The following is a 16,854-nucleotide window of genomic DNA, read 5'->3' as shown; positions in this document are numbered from 1 at the left end:
CAGCCTTCTGCAGAGGGGAAACACCATCAGTGTGTTGAGGCAGCAGGGAATGGGTTGCATGAGTTGCTGACACCCAGTAAGTGGCAAGGTGCTGTGCTCTGCCATTGAAGGGTTTGTTCAGTGCTGTTTGGGTAGATGGAAGGATGCTCCCTTGCCTGGCTCTTGTTTGGTTTCCCTCTTGAGCACCCGCTTGTGGCTCCATCCTTTCCCCAGATGCTTTGAGGATGGCACAAGGATGTCTCCATGCTGGTGTCGGGTGGCCGTGGGCTGATGGCAGCCCCTGTGGTGTGACCACAGCTGCTTGAATGGGTTGAGGTTTCCTGGCTGAGTTTGTGTTGCCATAGGGAAGAGAAGGGAAGCCTGGAAACCATCTTGTGGGTGATGGGAGGAAGTGTTTGGGGATGGGGCAGCAGTGCTGTGCTGAGTGGTTCCTCACTATAAGTAAGAGAGGTGTTTGGGGGGGCTCCCTGGGTCCCCCATAACAGCTCCTCATTGCAAGGCTGGGATGGGGAAGAATATATTCCTAGTTAAGAAACCAAACATTGCATATCCTTTGACAGTTTAATATGGTGGAGAGAAAAGTGAAGGCGGCTCTGAGCTTTTGCCCAGGAAGAGCCAGAGATGTGCTTACATCCTCCTGCAAATAATCTGGGAGCTGAGTCATCTGCATTTTTGCTGCTCTTGAGATAGGGTCAGGAATAAATGTCCCCAGCACATCAGATACACATATTTTTTTTGCGTGTTGACAATAGGCTGCATTAAGTAAAACGTCCCAGCCGACCTCTCACACAGACATCCTTGAAGTCTGGGCTCTCGTTGCTCATCTCCACTTCAGACGCCTCATGGGGACGTGCCTGGCTGGGGAGGGTGTGCAGACAGACAGACGGACGGGTTCGAGCGGTGCATTCCTCCTTGCCCATAGCGTGCCTTGCAGTGCAGGCTGCAGTTGGAGCTGGGGCTGTGCATGCTCGGACTGTGGGATAATTAATTGCAGAGGGGCAGGGGATGCAGCAGGGAGCTGTGTTTTTGGGGCTGGATAGCCATGAGGTGGCCTCACTTGCATCTGGACTTGCTGGGATGGCACAGAGGTGCAGTGAATGGATGGAGTGCTGCCCTGTGCATCCTCAGCCCCTGCAGCTGCTGGCAGCTCAGGTGTTGGCTCCTTGTGCTTAGGGAGATGGTCCAGAGTAGTGTCACCCCACTGCCCTGCAGCTCTCTATGCCATTGCTGACATGGTGAGGGCTCACCCTATGGCTACAGCTATCAGAACAGGTTAACGTGAGTGGTGCACAGCACTGAGCTGGTGGGCCTGCCCTGCAGTGCCCATCCCTGAGCACCTGAAGCTTAACCCATGGTGTGCCAGGCAGCTCTGTGCAGTGCTCTAAGTGCCAGCTATGGCTGTGCTGATTGCAAGGGGAAAAAACAGAGGCCTGGCCGTGCCCCAAAGCAACACGAGGGAACAGATTTCCCCATGGGGAGGAATGCCTTTTGTCATCAGCATGGTGTCAGACGTTTGCTGTGGGGTAGCTCTGTGCACCAGAGATGCACTTGAAAAAGGGAAAGTTTTTATTTTAGTTTGGTTTTCCCATGTCCATTGCTCGGGGTGTTGTTGGGTTTGCACTAAGACATGGGAACTTCCCAGTCCCAGGATGCAGCCATGAGCTCTGCTGCTGTGTATGGATGGCTCAGCTGAGCAGGGAGAAATCCATTCCCCTTCTCTGCACTTTGGCAATGGGAAAAACTTTCCAGGCTGGAAAGTCCCCTTCTTCTCTCACTTGTTGTTACTGTCCTGCAGCTTTTGGCACTCAGGGATTGCAGGAGGGACATCCATCCCTCTGGCATCTGCCTGTCTGTGCACATCCAAAGCTCTGCAAAAAGCCACAGCCCCTACAAAATGCACTTTTTGCCCCTAAAACTGCCTCCTTTTGGGGGCAGCCAAGACTGTGTCCATCGGTGCGGCTGCCTGCAGCAATACTCCATCACCCAGCCCCACACCTGCTCCTTCCCAGCACACGAGTTTCATTAACGTACTAATTAGGATGTCTCTGTCAAGTCCTCAGGGAGGGTGGCTGGGCGCTAACGAAGCTGCTGTCACAACAAACACAGCACATGGCACCGTGGCAGTGATGTATGGGGAGGCCTCGAGGCGCACTGCTTTGGTTTATGGAGGTGAGAGATGTTTCCTCCTGCTTCCCCATCCCTTGAGTTTCCTCCCAGTCTGGATGCCATCGTGATGCTGTTTGTATCTGTAGTGTTTTGGTGTGTCTAGAGGTGGCTGCTTTGCACACAAGGGGTTGGTTTTAACTTTGGGGTTTGCTTTAACCCTGTTCTCCCCAGCACCTCATGCAGTCTCTGCTGGGATCCATCTCCCAGCAGCGCTGGTGCTGGTGTTGCTGTCAGTGATGCTATTTGTCTGCGTGGTGCTTTCTGTGGCTGAGCAGCGTGTTCCTGTGTTGTCACGAAACAGAAGATGGGATAATTAAATTGCCCTTTTCCCAGAAAAAATATTCTTGTCTGCGTATGCCGGGGGCTGGAGGTGGCCCAGTGCCAGGGGCACATGGCTTGTGCTGCTGGGAGGTGTGAGAAGTGCCGGGTTGGGGATGGAGGTGGCAATTTGGGGCACTTTGAGATGGCAGTAGCAGTGCCATGGAGTGATCTTAGGGCACCTGTGGGTGATTTCCATCCCATAAGCAGCTCAAAGGCTCCGGGTGATGATAATGGAGCTATTCTGGTGTTAAGGCCCTGGGTTGGAGGTGGGTGTTGCTGTAACACCTCCATTAAGACCCCCGTGGCACCCATGTGGATGTCTGACATGAAGCTGCCGTGCAAAACCAGGGTGTATTTATGCTGTTTGTCACCCTTCATCATCTGCGTTCTCCTCCTCCTCTTCCTGCAGCGGCAGCTCCTCAGATCCGTCAGCATTATTGCTTTGCCTTCAGCTATAACCCGCTCGTTGACTTCCCAGGGATGGCTGTCCCCAGCCTTTGTCACCCTTTCTCTCCTCCCCTGCCCCCAAATATTAATGCCACAAATCACAAGTGACAGCAGCTCTGCTGGAGCCCCCCGCTCACTCCATCTCCTCTCCGGAGGGCAGTGATGGAGGGAGGGCTGGGCTGTGCCTGGCCGTGTGCTTCTCCCTTGGGGCTGTATTTGGCTCTGGGGTCAGAGTGCAGAGGGTTAATGCCTGTATGAGGTTGGGAGGCAGAGGTTGGGGGGGGACCTAGGCTGGGGCTGGCTGTGCTGGATGCTGGTTCCTTCCCTTCCCAACCCACGTGCCACCCCTGCTGTGTTTTCCTCTTCTCAATACTTTCCAGCCAAGACCCCCTTTGGCTTTTCTCCCTCCCTTTGGCACAATCCAAAGCCAAATCCCTGCTCTGTCTGGAATGTTTGGGTCTCTCCTTAGGGTGTGAAGTGTGCGATGGACACTCAGCCGAGGCACAGCAATGAATGGGAGCTGCTCATCCTGCACTTGACAGACAGTGGGTTTACTCAGTGGGAGCAGCAGGCACAAGGGAGGTGATAAACAGCTCTCAGTATGTGGGCATGTATGTGCATGGTCTTTGGCCCCGTGCCTCAGTTTCTCCAGCAGTGAGGCAGGAGTGGGAGCTGTGATTTGCTTCCCACATCTCCATGCATCCTCCCAGATTGCAACCCTGGGGGCTTCTCTGCTCCTCTCATCGCTTTAGGAGCTTGCCAGGGGAATGAGTAGGGGGTACCAGGTTCTTTGGGTACATGGGGCTGAATGGAAGAGGAGGGGTTATGTGGGCAGGGGTGGGTGGGAGCGTTGGGCTGTGTAATTCAGGGACTTCGGCTCACTAGCAGAGGTTAAAAGGGGAGCGGTGGGATCTGTTGGGAAAATCATTACTGCTAACCTCTGCCACTTGAGCTGCTCATTAAGCTCCCTCTGCACTTTCACCTGCCTGCCTCCTGCAAATAGAGTAGGAGGAAATTGCTGTGGGGGGGTGAGACTGCTCCCCATGGCCCATCTGTGTGGGAACAGCAGTGTTGGTGCTGGAGAACCTCCAGTTGTGCCTCCATCAGGGCCCCTGAGCATCCCCTAGGGCTGAAGGTTGGTGCAACTTCCATGTCACCCTGGAGCCATCCAGTGCTACAGCTGAGTGGGGAATGTGAACAGCAGTGTAAGGATGTGGGTGATAAAGGAGCAGTGCATCTGTGGTTTGCAAATGTTCCTCATCACCTCACTGGAGCCACACGCACCGGAGTCCCTTCATTGGATTACAAACGGAAATGGCACTTGGGCTCTATGTGTCCAATTCTGCAGATGGTTGGCACTCTGCTTGTGGTGTTCCTGGGTGACTGAGGACCCCCATAGACACTCCTTGAATCCCTTAGAGGTCTTTTATGGGGGTTCCACTCTTTGGATCAGCCTGTTGGGTCTCTGGAAGCTGCTCTCGGACTGCAGAAGTGGTTCTCCATCTGGGGGAAGAAAGAGTTGAGATACCACAGGAAATGCTGTTTGTCTGAGATATCTGCCTTGGTCAGAATGGGTGGAAAAAAACACCAATCTTGGTTGGCAGTCTGGCTTCTTTGAGGATCATTTCAGCCCAAAGAGCAGGCAGGGTGTGAGCACTGAGCAGGCACAGCGTGGCCAAGTGCTGGTGGCTGCAGTATCACCGTGCTGGGCACATTGGGCTGCCTGCACCCTGACAGCTCCAGCCTGGAGCAGAATGGGCTGAGTTTTGTTCAGCTTGCAGCAGAATTCCCTTGGCACAGTGCATTCCAACCATGGCATTTCCCAGGCAGCAAGAGGAAGCAAATTTCAGCTGTTGGGGACATGGGGAACAGTGTGGTGGCTGTCCCATGGTGCATGGGCTGCCCTGGAGCTTGTAGCCAAACCAAGGCTTTATTTTGCAAAACCAACCATGCTTGTGGGTTTTGATGCATGTCAGCCTCGTATGGCTGACTCAGAGGTCAATTTCCTGACTCTGGCTTCGGGTCCTTTTTTTTTCCTTATGGCAAACATCCGTTTTATCCCTCTGCAAGTCCATTATCACCAGCTAAACTGTATGGCCGGCTGTGCAAACACAGCACTGTGAAGGCATGGGGAGCACTGAGCTCTCTGCATGGGGGGGACCCCAAGGGCTTTTTGCTCCATCCCAATGATGAGGTGTGCGAGTTGCATGGAGCAAGGGGTGTGCGTATGTAGGTAGATGTTCATATCTGTTGCATGGCTGTGAGTTTGCAGTGTTGGAAGAGTGAGGTTGCAGGGCAGCGTTTACTCCAGTGGTGGGCTTGGGTTAGGGGTAGGGTTATCCTTGCTTGTTGGGGGGAGCATGAGGTTTGCATGCAGGGCAGTGTGCTCAGTGCTGCACTTACCTGGCGAGGAGGCTGAGCCTCCCCCTCTGAAGAGGAGGCAAAACTAATAATGCACCAGCCAAGAGGGTCGGAGCTGCTGGGAGCGTATTTATCACCACAAAGAAAAAGGCTCTGTTCCCTGCTTCTCCGCAGCGCCTGTTTATCACACACACACAAGGGATGGAGAAAATGTTCCATTTGTTGGCTACGGCCGTCAACCCACACAGTGTATAAATTAAGGGCTTTTTACATGCAGGGTTCCCGAAATAAAACACACACACAAAAGAGAGAGGAGTTTTGTATCGGCCCCGGCTCTTTGCCTCTCTCTCACTGTCTCTTTGCCCCGGCAGGCGTTGGCTCTCATTCAGGAATTCCACATTATCTCAGCCCGTTTCCAGCTTCCTCAGCAGGGAACAGCTCTGCTTCTGTCTTCCTGCAGCCACATCTGGAAAGCGTTATGCGGGGTGTCAGCCGTCAGAGCCGGGCGGCTGGCATGCGCTTCCCCCCCTGCTTGGGGTTCTCTGTCTCATCCTATAGGGAGATCTGGGGGGATTCTGTAGGGTTGGAGTGAGGGAGAGGTGGCTGTGGTGCCCTCGGGTTGATCTGGATGCCACCAGCAGGGATGCTCTGCGCCTCAAGCTTGTAACAGTTGTGGGTTTATCTCAATGGGTTTCTTAATGTGTAATGGGGGTATTGGGGCTGTAAAGACATTGGGGTGTCAACATCTCAATCCTAGAGTCAGTGCTGAGGGGGACACACAGCTGTTTGCCCAGGGAGTGATGGAGTCCCCATCCCCAGAGGTGTTCCAGAACCACAGAGATGTGATCAGTGGGATGTGGGCTCTGGGGGTCTGAGAGCTCCTTAGCCATTCTGTGGGGCAGTAACAGTGACCTGGAAGCAGACGTGTGTGCCGTAATGGGTGTGTGTGTGATGCACATGGGGGTCTTTAGCAGTGAGACATGGTGGAAGTGGTTAAATGGGCCCTAAGTCATCATCAGTGGGAATTAGAGAGGGTCCCCAGGGGCAGACTTCTGGCTTCTGTCATCTTTTGTTGTTGTTTTGGGGTTTTGCTTTTAAGCTGGTGGGCCTACTATTATGGTATTTAAAATTAAAAGGGGGGGAAAAAAAGGAGAAGAAAAAGCAAACAGGCCTTGGTTTTATAGACCCTACAGATACATCCGGCACCAAACTGGTCCCAGATGCAGCACTGTCAATAGCGTTACACGAGGGATCAATCCCATTCATTGTTTTATGTGGCCTCTTCAGCATCATCAGCTAATTAAAGCTAATGGTTCCCAGAGCAGCACTGACAGCGGCTGATGCTATCGGTGCACAGCCGGGGCAGTTTGCTGGGGCATTGCAGAGCTAGATCCTGCTCAGAGCCTCTATGTGTCACCAATGGGTGCTTGTTGCCCTCCAGGAGTGGGACCCTGGGGTCAACCCTCCCTTGGCTGCTGCCCTGGTGCCTGCGTGGAAGTGGATGGGCAAACACAGCATGGCTGGTTTCACTGGGACCTTGGACTCTGACCTCCTGGAGGCTGAATGGAAATCAAGCGTACTAAAATTAGCTGCTCCTGTCCCTACAAGGCAGGAACTGGTGGCCAGGGGAATCCTCGGGGTGTTGCAACCCCTGCCTCTTTGGTGTTGCAATCTGCCTCATTGGTTTCTGTTGTCTCACTGCAGCTCTGTTGGACCAGGTAATGTCACCTAGCAGAGAGAGCTGGCACTGAAGGTCCTTGTGTGAGGAATGTTGGTGCTGGTGTCCTTTGGATCTGCCCTTCTGTCCCTGTGCACTGCTGGAATGGAGTGGTGCTTGTAAGGATGCTCCCCCAAAAGCATATGGGTGCAAGGATGGTTTCAAAGCCTTTAGGATTTACACAGTATACTCCTCTTGTTGCTCAGGTCTGGACTCTGGGTGCTGTCCCTATGCTTGGGGGTTCAGATAGCCCATACTGCCCCAACAGCCCAGATCAGCTGGGAGGCAAAGTCCAGGCTGGTTAAAGGGCAGAGGAATAGGGGCAGGCTTACAGCACCCTGCTCAGTAAAGCGAGTTGATAATTAAATCCTGTAGCTTTTATATGAATTCCAGGGCATTTTCCTTGGGCTGGAGCCATCTGCACCGTGCACCCCACCCTCTCACTCCTCTCCCATTTGCTCTGTGCAGCTGAAGCTATTTGCTATGGCACTGGGTGAGCGCAGTGCTGCAGGGAGCTGTTTTTAATGGGGTTTGTGGGGATCACACAGGCAAAATGGGAGACGAAACTCATGGGGGCTGCAAGTGGATCAGGCGTTGTCATTGTCCTGGTTCCATTGGGTAACAGTGCTGTGCTCACCTGCTCAACTCTTCCATGTCATGAGTAGTTGTTTGTCCATGGGTGTCCGCTTAGTGGGGCTCTGGTGGGACTGTAGGCATTTCTTTAAGCCGATGGGATGCATCCCACAGCCCAGAGGATGCTCCAGCACCAGGAGGCATCACCCTGAGGAGCCTTGATTGGGGGGATGTGGGGTTTAACAGCAATTTCTGGCTGTGACAGTGTTGCCCAGGGTCCATCCTTTGGGACTCCCCCTTGGATTTGGACTGTACGCTCCCCTCTATCTGTGCAAGTCTTATAGAGAAAAGAAACTCAGCGCAGACTCCTTCCTCCCTTCCTATTTATCCCTCTCCTCCTGCACCTGCTCGCGCTGGGTGCCTCTTAACCAGGGTGTTCCCGCTGAGCGCGATGAGAAGATTTGAGCACTTATTTGAACTGCAGACTCAAAGGAAGCGACAGCAGAACTCCCCAGAGCTGTTACCAGCTGACATCTGGGCGCTCAGCCGAGCTCTGGTGTCAGTGAGACGTGCGGTTGAAAGAAGAGGAGGTGGGAAGCCCAAGACACCTGCAATTTGGTTAATAAATATTTATTCGGAGGTGACAAATACTCTTCTGGATAAAACAGAGCAAGCAGAAGGATTGCGAGGGAGTGACAGGGCGTGCTTTTAGAGGAAGGTTTTGCAGCGGGGATGTTGAAATGAGCTGATGATGTCGAAACCTGCGTTTGTTTCCCAGCTTGTGATGTCAGAATGCAGGCAGGAATCCCTCCTCACTGAGCCCCTGCTTGGGGAGAACCCCTCCTGAGCTGGGTCAGAGCATCGCTATGGGGCCCTTCTCTGTGCACCTCTTATGGGGTAAGGAGCAAAGGGGTGGGCTGGGAGCTGGGACAGAAGAGCAATGGGGACAGCCCATGCTGGGGTTGGTGTCTGTGTTTATTCTCACCCATACCATGTCCCAGGGAGCTCTGTGGCTCTGCCATCAATCTGTTCTTGGTTGTATCTCTCTCTGGGCTTTGAGCCCCAGTGATGATGCTGAGATGATTTGTCCCAGTGAGACCATCTTTGCACAGGGGACCCAATCACAGCAGACAGCTGATTTGTGGGCACTGCTCATTTTGGGGTGAAAGCTCAATGCCAGCCCTCAGAGATGCTCTGAGGACAAGGAGCTGCCCCTGCCCCACTGCTGCCTGCTCACCTTTGCTGTCTCAGTGATACCCAACCTCAGCAAACACCCAGCCCCACACAGGGAAGTGGTTTTGCTTCCCCAGGAGCAATACAGCTGATGTGAGAGCAGAAGGAAGGGGCTGCAGCGCTGCTCCTGTGGGGTCCAGGTTGTTGATACTGGGACTGATGATGAGCCTGTGACCTGGGAGGTTGGTGATAGAAGCACTGGCATCTGTTTGAGCTTAGTGAGAGAAAGCTCGGTGCCCATCTCGCCCAGCATGTAACTTTAATGTGGAGATAATGAGCAGTGATATTTATTTGTAAAAGATCTGGAGATATCACTGCCCGGAGAGCAGCCAGGAGCTGTCAGAGTCCAGCCTGGCCCCGCAGCTGCTGCGTGGGGCTGTAACCCAAGCGCCCTGCTCCGATTGCTTTTCATGCTCCAGCTCTGCTATCCCAGCAGGGCACGCAGTCCCGTGGCTGAGATTTACTGGAGCTGATGGTGGTTGGGCTGTGGCAGCAAAGGGAACACCCTGGGTCCCCAATCCCAGGAGCTGGGGGATATACAAGGCTCTTCCTGGTGGGGTCAGCACAAGGGGATGCTTGCGCAGAGATGCTCTCATGTTGTGTAATGGCAGGCTTAGGTGGGGTATGGCAGGTGGGTGTCCCGTCCTTATTAAGCTATCCCCTGGGTAATTACTAGGTTAAGGCCTGATGGGATAACGCTTCATTATTTTTGTGCTGTGGAGGGATTAGGAGCAGCAGGGATTTCTTGGAGCTTTATCTCTGCTAAGGCCTTGGGGCTGCAATGGCTCCTTGCACCCTTCCCAGCTCAGCAGTGCTGGATGTTGATGCAGTGCAATGAAATCTGTGCATTTCTCTTACATGATGTGAGACAGAGGGGGGAGAGGAGGTGTCACTTGGAAATAAACAGGGAAGTGGGTGGCAGAGGGCTTCCCAGGTGGCTTCTCCTTTAATTTATGGCCAAGGCAATGCAGAGCTGTTAGCGTGGCCTTTGGAGGCTGATTGCTGAGTGTCTCCTCCTGGCATGGGGAGCAAGGGAAAGCGTGCCTGGTACATCCAGCCCCATAAGCTCCAGGGCTGCTTGCACCCTTCCCCAGTGCCTGTCTGGCTGCTGGTGGACCTCAGTATCCTGTGTGTGTCCTAGAGATGCTCCTGGGATGGATTTAGATGGTAGGAATTGGAGTGAAACGCATTCAGAGGGCCCCAAGCTGAGGGCTGGAGCTGGCACAGCATGGGGAGCAGGCAGGCTGGCGGTGGGCCAGGCCGTGCACTTGATCCAAACACAGCTGGAGCTGATCTGATGAAGTGAGAGGTTAAGAAGAGAGCATCTGTTATCTAAAGGGGACACACAGTGGGAAACTGTAAGCTCTTTATTCCCCCCCTACCCCCCCAACCCTACTGCCTCTGTTCAGTGCATCATCACTGACTTTATTTCTTTGATTTATTAAGGAAGCCTATGCTTCCGGGGCTGTAATTAAGTGCCACTGTGTGAGCTTTTGATAACAGGCGGGTGATGCAGCAGCTGACACATTCACTGGCTGGTGGAGAGCTGTAGGACCAGGGTAACAGGAGAGACCCACCTTGCTGCTCCCTCGCCCTTCCCCAGGGCTCTGTTCTACCTTGGTCAGCCCTGATCCCCTCTGTGCTTGGTTGTACTGCTCTGACATCAACCACCCAGGCAAGCTTTCAGGAAGATACAGTTCTCTTTCTGCTCTACAGGCTGTGTTTTATACATAAATGGGATTATTTCAAATAATAATGCTTTGGAACTGTTAGCTGGAGATGCTCAGAGCTCCAGCACAGCATCACCCCAGCGAGGGTGAGAAGGAGGAAGGGTGAACACCCCACCTGTAAATAAAAAGTGACGGAGATTATGCTCTGCTTAATGAACTGAAGCATCCAACCTCCCGCCGAGCGCCAGCGCTGTTTATAAACTACAGAAAGGGCTTTATTTTAATGGGCAGTAAATCTCATTCATCCCAGTGCTGGCAGTCACGAGCACATGGGATTAATGGGATCGCTGAGAGGGGCTCCGTGCCTCCTCGCTCTGCTCCCTGTTGCCCTCCTTTGCCCACAGTGGCTGTTCTCCTCCCTTCCTTCTTTCCTTAATCCAACCCCCCTCCATCCCTGTGCTGATAACCAGGGTTATCTGGCCAGGAAGAACAGAGGGCTCTGTCCCTGTGACTCTGCATGTCACATCCGCTGGCTGCTTAGGGTTGTTTATTCACTTGAAAATTGCCCCCACCCTGGCAGCTGGAGGAGAGCTGAGCTCATATATGTATATATTACTTCTTTTTCTCCTTCTAAATGAAACCAGCATCCCCTCCTCCAGCACCCAGTGCCCCCATCCTGAAGCCCAGGTGGTAGCAAGCACAAAGTATTTTGTCTTGGAGAGGAAAATAAACAGAATGTGACCTTCTGGGGAAGGGGATAACACCGGAGCTGCTGGGGAGGGATGGTGATGAGTTGTTGTGGGCTAAAGCCACCCTGTTGAGGAGGTAATCAGGCCTGGCGTGACACACAGCTGTTCTGGGCGAGTGAGCTGATGAGATTTAAGCCGATCACTCTCGAGGCTTTGGGAGCTGTTGTCACCATGCTGGGGTGATGGGACGGGTGAGGGACTGCGGTGACATCAGTGGGGTATTGGGGTCCTCCTGTGCCACTGTATTCTGTGGGGCTTTAGGGTGGGATGTGGGGCTGTGAGCTGTGTCCCTGAGTGCTGTCCCTGCAGGTCTGGGGGGCAGGTGTGGATTTGGATGTGCCTCAGTTTCCCTCTGGACACAGCGGGCTCCTTGAGGACTCCTGTAACTCACAGTGTGATGTACTCCTAAGGCAAGATAGAGAAGAGCGAGTTATCTATTGCAGTTTTAGTTTAATATCCATAATCTGCCATTAATCAAAATAGGGCTGTGAGATCCTTACTTAGGCCTAATCAGTGCATAATGGATTATCTGCAGGAACTAATAAAAGGTAATTATCTATGCTTTGCAAGTTCCAATTACTGTACTTATATGATCAATTAATTCTTGTAGCAGCTCCGCAGGTGCAGGCGCTGTTGGTGGGGATGTGTTCCTTCCCAAAGCAGAAGGAATGGGACTTTGCAGGTAGAATAAAGCATCGCCCTGATAGCAGCCTTCACCCTTCCCATTGTCAGCCCTGCTCTTGTCAGGCTGTGGAGTTCATGGGGTGGCTGAAAGGAGGAGGAAATAGTGCAGAGATGTCCATGCAGTTGTAGGGATGGCTTAAAATGACAGTGAGTTGGAGGCCTGCTCTGTGTGTCCACTTGGGACCCGGCACTGTTGTGGTAATAGGAAGCAGATGTAGTGTCTATAGCGAGTGGCAACTTGTAGGGCTCTAAGAGGAGCCCAGCATAGGGACCAAGGGGTGGTGGTGGGAGGAAGGAGAGAGCACAGTTTTGGGGATGCATTTGGAGTGGTGCAGCAAATCTGGCCCCATGGCAGCAGCTGACCCTTGGCTGCCTCTAATTCAGGTCTCACCTTGTTGTCCTCCTTTCTCTGTGTTCATTCACCTTCTGTACCTCAACAGTGCATGTTTTGGTGTCCCTGAGACTGTGTTATGTCTGAGTGGTGCTCACCTGTAGTCCTGGAGCCTTATGGGTGGTGTTATGGGGACATGGGTAATGTGTGACCACCTCTGATCCCATGGGGCTGGGGCAGGAGCCTGGGGGTCCCCAGCACTGGGGGTACCAGATTGCACAAAGGGCTGAGCAATGAGCAGGATCCTTACTCAGGAAGGAGCAGTCAGGACATTTTGGGTTGATTTCAAAGGTTCTCATGGCACTGCAAAAGGATTTAAAGCAAGAGTTTGTTTCAATGCAGAACTGCCTTGAAAAAAAAGAGTCTGCATGGGATCATTTGACAGTTTCCATTGTTCTCCCCCCCTTCCCTCTAAACACAAAATTAATTCATCTCTGTAATTTCTTGGGAACAGCCTTGGTTTCATTGGCTTTTCTGTTTAAAGAAGAAAAAGCCAAGCCACAAAAAAAAACCCCAAACCCTTTTTCCCCAATCCCTTCTGCTTAAAAATGGAACCCCCAGCTCTTCCAGTGATCAGGGTGCAGCTGTGCTCAGTTCCCAGCATGGCTGGGGCTGTCCCTGCTGCTTGGGCAGGGTTTGGGACGTGGAGGTGTTGAAAGGTGATGCTGCAGGCATTGCACTTTGGTTGGGGTTTGCCAGTGCTGCATTAGAGGTACGAGGAGCTGGATGGGGGTTGGCAGCTCCTTCACCTGCAAGGGAAACTGAGGCACACAGATGATCAAAATCCCATTTGACGATGCTAAGGAGTGAGACCCATCTTTTAGCAACACCATCCCGTGGTGGGAACATCCCACAGCCTCCTGCTCTTAGGTTTGGGTTTAGAAGCCATGGCCACCAGGCTGGCCGTGCACAGTGGGCAGGATGTGCTCTTCGTGCTGCTGGTGACCACAGTGCTGAGCCTCTGCCACCCTCTTCTCTGCCTTTTGTTTCTGTTCCCCTCTCTTTTTTGTTTCCATTTTCCCCAAGCAAGCCACCACAGGCTCCTTCAAACATTCCCCCTAAGGTTATTCTCCTGTCTGCAGTGTGTTTTCAGTGCTGAACCTCTCATTACCCCAGCCCCCTATGCTGGTTTTCTACTCTTGACTTCCCTTCTGGATTGTAGGGACTGAGTCTGGGCACGTCAGTCCCCACTCAAAGCATGTCTGTACCTTTTGATTCCACCTTTACCTGGCAGTTCTTGGGCTGGATGCTGGGGGACTTGGAGAAGTGAGTCACTGCTTGCAGACCTGGTGCATGGTTGGGTGCAGGGTTAGGGGTCAGGTTAGAGTTAGTGATAGGGTTGGGTGGGGTTAAAGTTAGAGTTGGGTAAGGCTAGAGTTAGTGATAGGATTGGGTAGAGTCAGCATTAAGAGTTAGGGATAGGGTTAGAGTTTGAGAAGATTGCCAGGCAATCTGACCAAGACGCCTTTAGGGCTATAAGATCCCCAAATGCAGCCCTGTGTGATGGTTGTATTGAGTAGAGCTGGGCACATTCATGGTGCCAGGCAGTGCTTAGCATTCATTGAGCAATACTTCCATCCACACCAGTCATAGGTGCTGTTTGATAAAAGCAACCAACCGAGCCAAACTGGGCCAGTCAACCTTTGTGGATAGGATTTGCTTTCCTGTGTTCTCCTACAACCCAGCAGGTGTAAAAGACCAGAGTACATCTACAAATGCAACCCTGGGTGATGTAGTGCTGCTACTGGACACTGCTTGGCAGTGGGAGAAGCCAAGCAACTGTTGGTGTGGATTATGAAGCGTGTGGTTTGGCTTAGGGAGGATTGCATGCAGATAGACACACGTTCTGGGCAATCTTTGCATTTGTTTGCTTGCTTTATTTCAAATGGAAGCCTGTGCTCTGTGGTTGGACCCTCCCAGCTAAGCAGCTCTGTGAATACATGAGTTTCATAAGGAAAAGATGCTGGATGGGGAGCAACTGCTGTTACTGCAAGCGTTCTCTGACCTTTGTGAACAAAACCACTGGCACTCCTCAGTTTGCTTCTCTGCTCAGCCCCTTTTCCAGCACAGTTACTTTCTAAGCAAACGGTTGCAGGTTTTTATTACTGCCAATTGTTATTTAAATAGCTCTGGAGGTGTGCACAGCACCGTGCAAACATGGGGAGGGACAAGGTCGTGGCTCAGGGGAATGGCTGGGGTGGTTCAGAGGGGTGTAGCAGTGGTAATGAAGGCTGAGGTTGGTGTCGGAGCTTTGAGGCTTTGCATCAGCCCTTGGGAGGGGTCTCCGTGTGGTCCTGCAGCTGAAATGGGGCTGCTGATCTTTAGCGAGGTAGGCGATAGGGGATGCATTGGCCCTGCCACACCGGATTAAGCCACTGCACCTTCAAATGCTGCTGTGTGACGTGGGTGAGAAGTGAGGGCTTGGAAAAGAAAAGGGAAAAACCAGTCGAGGGCTTGTGCCACCGGGTAATTCACTGACCCAATTGTGCAGTGCTGTGTGAGGGGAGAGAAATTCCTTCCTGACCCTTGTGCTCATCAGCCTATGCCCTGAAGCATGAGATTTGATTTTCTTTATCTGGCTTTCTGTAATTGCAGATGTCATGATGGTGCTCCCTATCTCCCACCCCTCGGAAGTGGCATCTGCCTCACTTAACTCAATGGACCTTCCCCTCTGGGGGTTTGTTGCTGACCCCTTTCTGGGACAAGCAGGAATGGAGAATAGGTCCCACCCACTCACCTCTTTCCCCTTATTTGTGGCCCTGTTTCCCTCCGTTGCTGTCAGTGTGGGTCATTCAGCTCCATAATTCCTGCCTTTCTGCTAGAGGCAGAGATGGTGCAAAGCCCCACAGCCCCCATTGCCTTGCAGTGATCTGCAGTGCATTGCAGCAGTGGTACCTCTTGTCCCCAAGCCCGGGTATTCCATGGCAGGGGGTAGGGGGGAGGATGAGGAGCTTTGCTGAAAGGGTAATGCACGGGGAAGTGGGATTTGACACAGCCTTCAGTCTGAGTGCTCCTCAGGTTATAAAAATGACTGATGAGCACAAATCAATAATGAGGTTACTGTTCTCTGGGCATGCCAGGCATGAACCCATCAGCTTGGGTGTGATGCATTGCCATGCTGTGCTGGCATCCTCTGTCCTGCAGGGCATCCCCATCCCTACCCCTATCCCTACTGGTGCTCTGCTCTATGCCCTTTGCACAGAGGCTTGGGGCAGTGTTTCCGCAGCACCGAAGTGGTTCAGGAGGCCTCGTTTCCTTTTCCAAAGTGACTCTGGTATTTCTGGGAAGGAAGCAGCCTTCTCCTTAGATGGCTGCAAAATCTTTAGCGTTGCTCTTTGCAAATGCAGTCGTCAGCACATACTGTGGTGCAAAACAGATGTTGTTGTTGTTGTTATTTCTTGTTTCGATATGGATGCCTATGGAAAGGGATGTTTAATCCCTTTCCATGTTCAGCACTGGCTGTCTTTGCTGCCCCGCTCTTCATTTCAATTGTTTTGTTCTTTTAACCCAATTCCAGGTGTCACAAACTCCTTCTGCACCATAGGTGTGAGTGGAAGCTTGATCTGCATGAGGTCCCAAGCAGCATCATGCAGTGTGGGCTGCCCAGCTTTGCATTGTCCCTATGCCAATGGGTAACTCCTGCAGCCCCTTTTCTCCAATGGATGGGGCTGCTTCTGATGTGCCACACTGCAGCTATCCCAGTAGACCCAGTATCCAGCAGCTGGGTGCCCACAATGGCTCAGGAAGAGCACTGGAGTCACTTCCATCGTGGAGAGTAACCCTCAGGTCCCCAGGGAGAGTCAACTGCTTCACAGCAAGTGCATGGGGTTAATGGAGGATGGGGGTGATGGATGCGTGCCAAGAGCTCATCAGGGAAAATAGCATTCCTTCGAGGAAATCGATAATCCGGGGATGCTTATGTTGCTAATTTGCAGTGGGTCGGCTTCATCACGCCTGCTGGGTGTGCGGATGTGGGTTGGTGTGAGCGGGGCCTTTAGCTGTAGATTTTAAGTGGCCACATTTGTGTGCATCACCTGTAGTTCCCAATAGTGGGGCTGCTCTGAGCCGTTTGCTCTTCCTTCTCCCCCCTTATGATGTTGGTGGGAACTTCCCATGTTCTCAGTGATTCGAGATGCAGCAGAATGGGGAATGCAGGGAGCAACCCAAATGAGAACCTTTGGCTCCCAGAGCCCCGAGAACTCAGCAGACCTAAAAAAAGACCCCGGGCTGACCCTAAGACCTACACTGTGTGCTTGGAAAGGGTGAAGCAGTGTGTTTCCATATGACAGGTTGGCTGGTGGTATGCATGGGGAACCATCCCCTGGGTTGCCCCATTTGAGGTAGAATACAGAAGAAGGGCAGTTGGTACAAAGGGGATGCTGGGGGTGCTGAGTACTTTGTTCAGTGGCACTTCTTCTGCTTTTTCCCATTGTTGAAAGGGAAGAAAACATGGGATGCACTGCATGGGTGTGAGACAGACCCTGGAAGTGCCCCTGCTCCCACCCCACCTGTATGGGGCACATCCTTAGTGTGCTGCTCAGC

General features: G+C 52.6%; 1 protein-coding gene across 3 annotated transcripts in view; it reads left to right on the top strand.

Moving 5' to 3' along the window:
* Positions 1-16,854, top strand: part of RXRA (retinoid X receptor alpha) — a 73,173-nt gene that overhangs the window by 19,414 nt on the left and 36,905 nt on the right. The window contains exon 1 of one of the 3 annotated variants that reach the window (XM_085520913.1): positions 8,272-8,482. The exons of the other annotated variants lie outside the window; for them this stretch is intronic. Within the exon in view, the coding sequence (XP_085377039.1) occupies positions 8,452-8,482 (31 nt within the window). The 5' untranslated portion in view covers positions 8,272-8,451. Of the gene's footprint in view, positions 1-8,271; positions 8,483-16,854 lie in introns of those variants that run through there. 3 annotated transcript variants of the gene reach the window in all.

This window comes from Coturnix japonica, chromosome 21 (assembly GCF_054131305.1).
Source record: "Coturnix japonica strain WE chromosome 21, WE-NBRP24, whole genome shotgun sequence".
In the NCBI taxonomy this organism is placed as follows: Eukaryota; Metazoa; Chordata; class Aves; order Galliformes; family Phasianidae; genus Coturnix; species Coturnix japonica.
This window is presented reverse-complemented; position numbering and strand designations above follow the sequence as displayed.